Genomic DNA, 9,823 nt, shown 5'->3' with positions numbered 1-9,823 from the left:
TCAAATAATGATAATAAAAAAAAATATTAAAAATTGTCAAATTCTATATATAAAATTATATGAATGACATGTTTCAAATACTAGTCACATCAACCTACCAACTTATTAAAAACTTAATCCGTTAACTCAATTTAACTACCTGAGCTTAATTGTAAAACTAAATTGGAGAATTAGATAAAACGAGCATCTAACAGAAAAAAAAAACCATAGGGCTACTGAAGGGTTTAACATTAAAAGAATGCTGCAATATATAGAAAGCATTCAATTTCATGGCATTTGTTTTTCTCCGTCATCTAACATCTCCTTACAAGCTTTTTAGTGACTATGACTGGAGTTTCGATCCCCCCAACGTCAAATCAATATCATTTGTATTTATTTTGACAACAACATTGTTTTTATGTTTTTTTTATGTCACTAATTATTGATCATGGTTGTCATTGTTGTGAACTGTGAAGAGTTCAAATTTGTTACCTCCACCATAGTACAAAGTTTGATGATTTTTCATCCTTCCACCGTTATTGCTATCCCTATCGCTATTGCCCCTTGCCTTTTTAGCACGTCAAGGAACCCAATATTTAGTTGTTATATTTGAATTTTCTTATTATAGCATATGTTTGATGATTTACAAAAATTTAAAGGATCATTTTATTTGTATGATATTTTGGTGTGATGATTTATACATTATTATTAATGGTGAAGATTCCTTATATGCTTACTCCTAAATATTTTTTACATATAACATAAATTAGTACATAAATAAAAATATTTACTTTTAATTTTAGTATATTTGATATATTTTTCATCCTTGAATTTTTAAAAACCTAAACAATTTCTTTTTGCACTTCTAAAATATTTGTTTAAGATCACTACTTATTAGGATGTCTTCTATCTGTATGACCATTATTTTATACAAAATTTAAAAAGTTTGTACGAGACTTTTTATTTCTAAATAAGCATTGATATGTGTAGACTATATTTACCTAAATATAAAATTTAGTTAATCGTTGGTTTGTATTTATTTTGCTAATTTTATTTAAAAGAAATATTGTATAGCTGCACACATTGAATAAATCTTAGTTTTCATTTCAGATTTAGTAAAAATATTAAACATTAATTATTTTATACTAAATCTTGAATTGTCCGATTACACATTTTTTGAAAAATTACTTTTCATAGTTTGTTAATACATGTGTATTAAGTATAATCTTAAAATTAGAGTAATTTCAATTCAAATCATTAATGTTATTTTCCATATACTTTGAAGACCAATGTAAAATTTTGTCAAAATTTTATCAAATTTAAGATAATAGATTTATTTTGCATGTGTTAACGAGTCAAGAAAAACATTAACTTAAATGAATAGGATCCCACCTTCAATTGAAAAAAAATGAGGATTGTATTGCATTAGTTATAATAATGGAGTTGCATTATTGGATCAAAATTGAATGAATGCATGTCAAATTAAGAATAATGAAAAAGGAGTTTATGACTACTTGCAATGTGTTTGGTAAAATGAATAACCTATAAAGGGGACATTTTATTGTCCATGTGTTCTATTGAGAAATTCAAGTGAATCTAAGTCTCACATTGAGTAAAGATGAAAAAATTGAATAGAAAAATTCTTTATAAATTTGTTGTCTTTTTTTTTCTGTTAAAGATGATGTCAATCATTTATTTAGATTGGACTCATATCTAATTAGTATTGTCGTATCTCCTTAGTGAATCATCTTTCAAAATTTTAATCGTGTTTGTTGTTTAAAATAAATGTATTAGAAATTTAATAACATATGTAATTACCTATTTATCTTTATCTTTGTATTATCAAGAACTATTCAACATGAATATGACACAATCAAATATTGGATATTTAAACTATATTGAACAGAAAAAAACGTTTAAGAATAAATGAAAGATCATTGATAAAAAGATGATATATAACGCCGTTAATCTATATTTTTTTAGATAAATAAAGATAGTTATTAGATTTATTATTGTTTAAGTAATTTAAGTTAAATAAATAATTATTATTTTAATATAAATAGAATATATAGATTGATATAGCTTTTTTATTTCTTTTAATCAGATTTTGGATTTAAGTCAAAATGAACGTTTTTTTTTAATTCTAAAGTTTACGTTGATTAATACAATATTTCATAAATTTACGTCAATGGATATCACACCAAACATAAATTTACTTATAGTTAAACTATATCCGTCCTAAAAATTAGGATTAAAATACAATACTTTTGCTAAAGCTCATAATCGGCAATGTTTATAACATAAGAAAAACTCATTTTTTATATTTGTTTACGTGAATTCATTGTAAACGAATTTTGTTTATGAAACTCTACAACAGTCGTTCGTTTATTATCATTTTCTCATTTATATATTTTTATTTGAAAACAATTAATATTTAGTATATTAATAAGTTTTTCCATCTTATTTTTCAGTACAATATATTAGTGATGAGATATTGTTAGGTAGTTTTGTCAAAATGGATTGAAAAAATTATAATTATCTTTTTTTATAAAATTTATATATATTCATCTTCAAAATTGTTTCTGTGTAAGCATTTGTTTTTCACATAGGTTTTAATCTGTCAACACTTTCTTATTCAAAACAAAAATATATTCTTATAGAAAATTCCTTTTATTTTTGTTTTTCACATATGTTTTAATATTGTTACATTTTGAACTTGTTGATTACCATTGTGTCTAAATATCATGTCATGTCATGATGTTATTATATTCAAAGAAAAATGTCTAAAAACTCAATATAGTCTGGAAATTATAAGATTTTCTTAGAATTAAAAATATTCATAGAATACCATAATACTTTCTATAGAAAATTTATTATTTTTAATTTCAATTGAGTATACCCGTTTTTTTTTTGGTTCAGCTTTGAATGAATTTAGTTGAGCTTACAAATTAACCAAAATAAATAAATTAACATATTTGGTATACTAAAAAGTTTTTGTATCTTATTTTTTAATGATATATTAGTGATGAGAAATTGTCAGGATATTCATTTAATAATTTGATCCAAGCAGCAGGACAACGCGTATTTAACACATATAAGACAAGGTAATTGGAATATCTTGTAATGTAATAAATGTAAGGATAATGATATTTTGATAATATTTTTTTTACAATATTTTTACACTGTTTATGTGTCATTCTGTGATCGGTCTATATTAGTGTTTATGACTATTATTATTAATTTTGAAATAATTTTGGACCAATCACAGAATGACACGTAAACAGTATTAAAATGTTGTCAAAAAAAATATTGTTAAAATATCATTATCCTAAACGTAAATATCTTAAAGCAAAAAGGTGCATGCGTAGCAGTAAGGTGCCACCCTCCTCACGTTAAGCACTTCAAAAGTAGTCATTGTTGACGCAAAGTCAATGGACCAATGAAATATTAATAGAAAATATTTTCTTAACAACTTTTTTATAATTTTTTACCTCAATTTATGTGATTATTTATAATAAATTTAATTTAAAACTAATAAAATAGTGATATATAATTTAAATTTAAATGCATTGTTGCAAGCTACACTTTTTCTGGTGCTTAGTTTTTTCTTGATCTTAGTACTCCTCTTCCATTTATATTGCTGTAAACTCTGATATAAATGGAATAAAAAAACTATTGGAACAAAAAACACATTATTTTTATTTATTGAACATTCATATATAATAATAACAAAAATAATGTAAAAATTGTTTGCAGAAAACCCTAACTCAGAAAAATAACGCAATACCAGTACTTATATGCGTAAAAAGAAATTGAAACTGGAAGAGAAAATTCTTATTCGATCAGAGTTGAAATTAAGAAAAGGTTTGGTTGAGTATATAAATGGAATTGTTTTATAGAATGACAGTTATATATATAAACAAATAATCATACAAATTTTGTAAAAATTCAATAAACAAAAATAATTCATTAAAATTTGTATTTATTTTTCGTTTAAACTTTTAGTAAATAAATAATGATATCATTTACATTTATTTGATATTCAAATAAAATATTATATCATATCACGATGTTGCTGTATTTAAAGAAAAAGGGCTAAAAGTAGTCATTGTTGAAGGAAAGTGAATGAGCAATAAACGATTATATTTCTTCTTTATATGCTATTGCCAGCTACACGCTATTGCTTTTTCAGCCACTTTTCATACTATGCATTATGCCATTGCAAGCTACACACTATTGCTTTTTATTTCTAAATAACCATTGATATGTGTAGGACTGAATTTACCTAAATATAAAGGTTAGTTAATTTTTGGCTTGTATTTATTTTGCTAATTTTATTTAAAATAAATATTTTATTGATGTATACTTCGAGTAAATCTTAGTTTTCATTTCAATTTTAGTAAAAGTGGTTAAACATTAATCATTAGTCTTAAATTGTATGGTTAGACATTCTTTGAAAATTATTTTTCATATAATTTGTTAATACATACAAAGTAATCTAAAAATTGGAGTAATTTCAATTCAAACTGTTTAAGTTTATTTTTTAGATACATATTGCTCACTTTGGATATCAATCTGAAAATTTGTCAAAATTTTATTAAATTTAATATATTAAATTTAATTTGTATGTGTTAATGAGTTAAGGAAAGGTTAATTTAAATAAGTATGATCTCACATTGAATTGGAAAAAAATAAGAATCATATTGCATTATTTATTACTATAGAGTTTGTAACATATGTTATGGATTAAAATTTGATGAATGCACGTCACGTTAAGAATAATAAAAAATGAGTTGACAATGATTTGCATTGTGTTCGGTAAAATGATTAACATATCAAGGAGACATTTCATTGTCTATGTCTTCTGTTAAAAAAATTCAACTAAGTCTAAGTCTCTTCAGTAAAAATAACAAAATTAAACAATACATAAAAAAAATATATATAAAAATATCGTTTTAAGTTTTTTTTTTTGTTAAAAATTATTTCTGTATCTTATTTGAATTAAATTTACTTTTTATTAGTATGGTGTCTTCATAGTGAATTATCTTTCAAAAAAATTATCAAGTTTATTGTCTGAAATAAATTACCTATTTATTTTTTATATTATAAAAAATTACTGAATATGATACAATCAAATATTATATATTTAAACTATATTGACAACAAAAACATGTTAGAAAAAGAAATGAATGATTATTTATAAATGATATATAATGTTGGTAATCGATTTTATTTTTTTACATAGAGTATTTAGATTTATTATTTTTAAGTAATTTAAGTTAAATATATTATTTTAATATAAATAGTATGTCTCGATTGATATAGCTTTCTTATTTTTTTAATCATAGATTTTGGATTTAAGTTAAAATGAACAATTTTTTTTTTTAAATTCTAAAGTTTACGTTGATTAATACACTATTTAATTTCAATTGAGTATACCCGTTTTTTTTGTTCAGTTTTGAATGAATTTAGTTGAGCTTACAAATTAACAAAAATAAATTAATTAACATATTTGGTATACTAATAAGTTTTTCTATCTTATTTTTTAATATGATATATATTAGTGATGAGAGATTGTTAGGATATATATTTAATAATTTGATCCAAGCTGCATATAGGACAAAGGCGGGAGTGCTGTTAGCAATTTGAATATGTTGTAATGTAATAAATGTAAATATCTTAAAGGAAAATAGGTAGAAAGTGCAATGCAAATAGCAGGAAGGTGCACTTCAAAAGAAGTCATTGTTGACGGAAAGTGAATGGACCGACAAACTATTATATTTCTTCTTTTTATGCTACTACACGCTATTGCTTTTTCTGGTGCTTTCTTTATTTATTATTGCAGACACTTTTCATAGCATGCATTATTGCAAGCTACACAGTATTGCTTTTTCTGGTGCCTTCGTAAATCTTGTTACTCTTCTTCCATCACCAACCACATACCCAGTATCACTGTCTACACGCTCGTCCACCCTGTAATGGCAGACAGTGTAGTTTCCTTTGTTTTAGATCACTTAGCCCAGCTTGCCGCACGCGAAGCTAACTTGCTCTATGGCGTGGAGGACAGAGTCCAATCCCTACAGTACGAACTTCAGATGATCAAAGAGCTCCTCAATACCACAAAGAGAAAGAAGGGAATGCAACATACTGTTGTGAACCAAATCAGAGATGTGGCCCACTTAGCTGAGGATGTCATCGACACTTTCGTAGCCAAAGTTTCCATTTACAAGAGGAGAACCCTTCTGGGGAGGATGCTCCGTGGCTTTGGCCAAGCAAGGTTGCTCCGCCACGTAGCCCACAAAATAGACAAGCTCAAAACCACTCTCAACGAGATACGCGACAACAAGGACAAATATGATGCTTTCAGAGAAGCCACTAATCAATCCGCAGCAGAAGAAGAGGAGGAGAAGGAAAGGTTGCAATCACTGCACAAGCTAAGAAGAGACGTGGAGGAAGAACACGTGGTTGGCTTTGTCAAGGACTCCAAGGATGTCGTCAAGCGACTCCAGGAAGGTGGTTCGAATCGTAAAGTTGTCTCTATCGTTGGCATGGGGGGATTGGGGAAGACCACCCTTGCCCGAAAGGTCTATAATAGCAGTCAGGCGAAGCACCACTTTGATCGTCGTGCGTGGGTTTATGTCTCAAACGAGTGCAGAGTTAAGGAGCTTTTGCTTGGTCTTCTCAAGCATTTGCAACAACAACGTAGCGGCAACAAGAAGGGTAAGAAAAGCGTGGAAGACGTTAACAACCTGAGTGAGGAGCAGCTGAAGAAACAGGTGTTGAAATGCTTGGAGAAAAAAAGGTATCTTGTGGTGATAGATGACTTGTGGAAAAGGCGGGATTGGGATGAGGTGCAACATGCTTTTCCAGACAACAACAGAGGCAGCAGAATATTGATAACTAGTCGTTTGAAAGAGGTGGCCTTGCATGCTGGTGATGATGTTCCTCACAATCTTCAGTTCTTGAGTAAAGAAGAAAGTTGGGAGTTGTTTTGCAGGAAAGTGTTTAAGGGTGAAAACTGCCCTTCTGATTTGGAGACCTTAGGAAAGCAGATGGTTCAAAGTTGTCGTGGTTTGCCGCTCTCCGTCATTGTTTTAGCAGGACTGCTAGCCAAGAAAGAAAAATCACATAGAGAATGGTCTAAAGTGGTAGGTCATGTTAATTGGTATCTGACTCGAGATGAGACCCAAGTGAAGGATATAGTTCTCAAACTCAGCTACGACAACTTGCCAAGAGCATTAAAACCATGTTTTCTCTATCTTGGGCTATTTCCTGAAGATTTTGAAATACCTGTTATGTCATTATTGCGACAATGGGTTGCGGAGGGTTTTATACAAGATACAGGAAATAGAGACCCAGATGATGTTGCGGAAGACTACTTGTACGAGCTCATCGATCGCAGTTTGGTCCAACCAAGAGTGGACTGGGATGGAGATTTGGAGAAGTTTCAAGTTCATGATCTTCTTCGAGATCTTTGCATATCAGAGAGCAAAGAGGAGAAAGTGTTTGAAGTTTGCACAGACAATAACATTCTAATCCCTACCAAACCTCGCAGACTGTCCATTCACAATAACATGGGTCACTACATTTCTTCAAGCAACAATGACCATTCATGTATTCGTTCCTTGTTTTTCTTTGCGCCATATCATGATGTTGGTGGGAGAGAGTGGAAATGGCTTTTGGACGAGTGCAAATTGGTTCGAGTGTTAGACTTTGGATCTAACAGGTGCCAAAAGATCCCTTCCAATTTAGGGAACTTCATCCACTTAAGGTACTTAAGAGTAAAAATTTTAAAAGAGCCATTTGTTCCAGATTCAATACTTAACCTTTGGAATCTACAAACCATTGACCTGAGTTTTTATTCCATTTACGACATTCCAATTTCTTTCCCTGTCCAAATATGGAAACTCAAACATTTAAGGCATTTGAGTGTAGGAGAATCTATGGAATTGCGAGGAAGATGTTCAGAATTAGATGAGAAGATGTGGAATCTTCAAACCATCTCTCGTCTTAAGATCAATAAGCAAGCAACATCTCTAATAAAGAAAGGAACATTTCCCAATATTAAGAGGATGGAGTTGTACGTTGATTACCAAGAATTACCTAATTTATTACCAAACTTAGAACTATCGAAGTATCAATTCAGGTTTTTGACATCGGAATTTCTCTCGGAACAAGTGACTCACATCTTACAAGAAACAAATAATGGAGTTGAAGTTGAAGTTGATGTCAACGATTTATTTTAAACATTTATTAGTGTGAGATTTATTACAGTAAATAGTTGGTTATTTATTTTATAAATGTATGTTACATGTGAAATATTAGTAATATTTTGATTTTTTGAATTTAAATAATAATTAACTATATCTATATCTTTTAAATACTGAAAGGTTTTCTAAAAATTAATTTAAATAAATATTTTTTAACAGAATAGATCCGTATATTCATTTTCATTTTCCACATACTCATTTTTATTTGCATTTTTATATTTAATAAGTATATTTCATCATTCTCATGTAATGTCACGACTATGTCAATTTATTTACTATTCTACACATTAATTACTTTTTTTTTATAAATATAAAAATAAAATAAACATAATATTATTAATGATTTGATGGATGAAAAAAAATATTCATCATCAAATATTAAAAATATATATAATTACATAAATATTAAATCAAAATAACAAATAATAATTGAACAAAAATAAAAATGATAAATAAGTAAAAATAATCAAATGTTAATTTAATGAGATTGAAAATTGTATTTTATTTGAACAAAATCATTAAAAAAAAGGTAACTAAAGTTGTGATAAAATAATCAAATTTTTATCTTAAAAGTTATTTATTCAATGAACTTGAAGTTTTTAAAATGTCATAAAAAAGTAAGTTTTTAAAATACTAAAAAAATTGAAAATAAATAAAAATTATCTAACTAAAATTTTAAGAAGAAAAAGTATTTTAAACCTTTCGGTTTATTTTGAGTTACAAATAAAAAATGAGTATTTTAGAATTTAAAACAAAAACAAATATAAAAATGAAAACAAAATAAATACATGCATATCTGTATAATTAATTTTAAATATTAAATACAATTTATATTTATACTGGATATGTTGAATTCTCTATAAAGCCTATAACAAGTTCAATGAAAAAGTTTATTTGTCATTCTTCACCTAAGCATAGTCTACAAATTATAAACGGGAGGACTTTCGTTACGAGGATATTTTTTTAATTTGTTTTTACTATGATTATATATACAATTCTATTTTACCTTTTTCATCACTATATATTTGCTTTCCGATTAGTTATAAATTAATTTAGATAAAAATTTCTATTTTCGGTTCCAGTTATTTGGTTGAAGTGGTTTACCTTTTTATTATATTAAAGAAAAATATCATTTTAACAATTTTTTTTAATAATTTTTTATAATATAGACATGACGATTTGTGATTGGTTCGTTTCAAATATTTTTTTCAAACAAACCTATCAAACAATGACATGTGACCCATTGTCAAAAGGTTGCTAAAATTAGTTGTTAAAATATCATGATCGATACAAATATTAAAAAACTAATTATTACATATTTTTTATATTTAATGTAGGATCATGTAATACTTAGTTTTCTAATATTTCTATATCACACTACTCATTCTATTAGTTTAATGATAAATTTTAAAATATTAAAACTTGTAAATAATATTTATTCAGATTAAAATATTCTTTAACTATTACATTAATTAACATAATAAAATATTATGTCTACTTAAAAATATTATATAGTCGGATAACGAAATCCATAGGATGTTAAGAACATGTATATGAAGAAACATCCATTTGTT

At 27.0% G+C, this 9,823-nt stretch overlaps 1 protein-coding gene across 1 annotated transcript; it reads left to right on the top strand.

Annotated features, from left to right (window-relative positions):
* The first annotated feature begins 5,824 nt into the window (after positions 1–5,824).
* LOC108340521 (disease resistance protein RPP13) lies at positions 5,825–8,106 on the top strand. The gene is made up of 2 exons (XM_052877666.1): positions 5,825–7,750; positions 7,915–8,106. Exons 1-2 carry the CDS (start codon positions 5,958–5,960, stop codon positions 7,955–7,957), a joined length of 1,836 nt encoding a protein of 611 aa, XP_052733626.1. The 5' UTR covers positions 5,825–5,957; the 3' UTR covers positions 7,958–8,106.
* The last annotated feature ends 1,717 nt before the right edge of the window (positions 8,107–9,823 follow it).

This window comes from Vigna angularis, chromosome 5, assembly GCF_016808095.1.
Source record: "Vigna angularis cultivar LongXiaoDou No.4 chromosome 5, ASM1680809v1, whole genome shotgun sequence".
NCBI lineage: Eukaryota > Viridiplantae > Streptophyta > Magnoliopsida > Fabales > Fabaceae > Vigna > Vigna angularis.
This window is presented reverse-complemented; position numbering and strand designations above follow the sequence as displayed.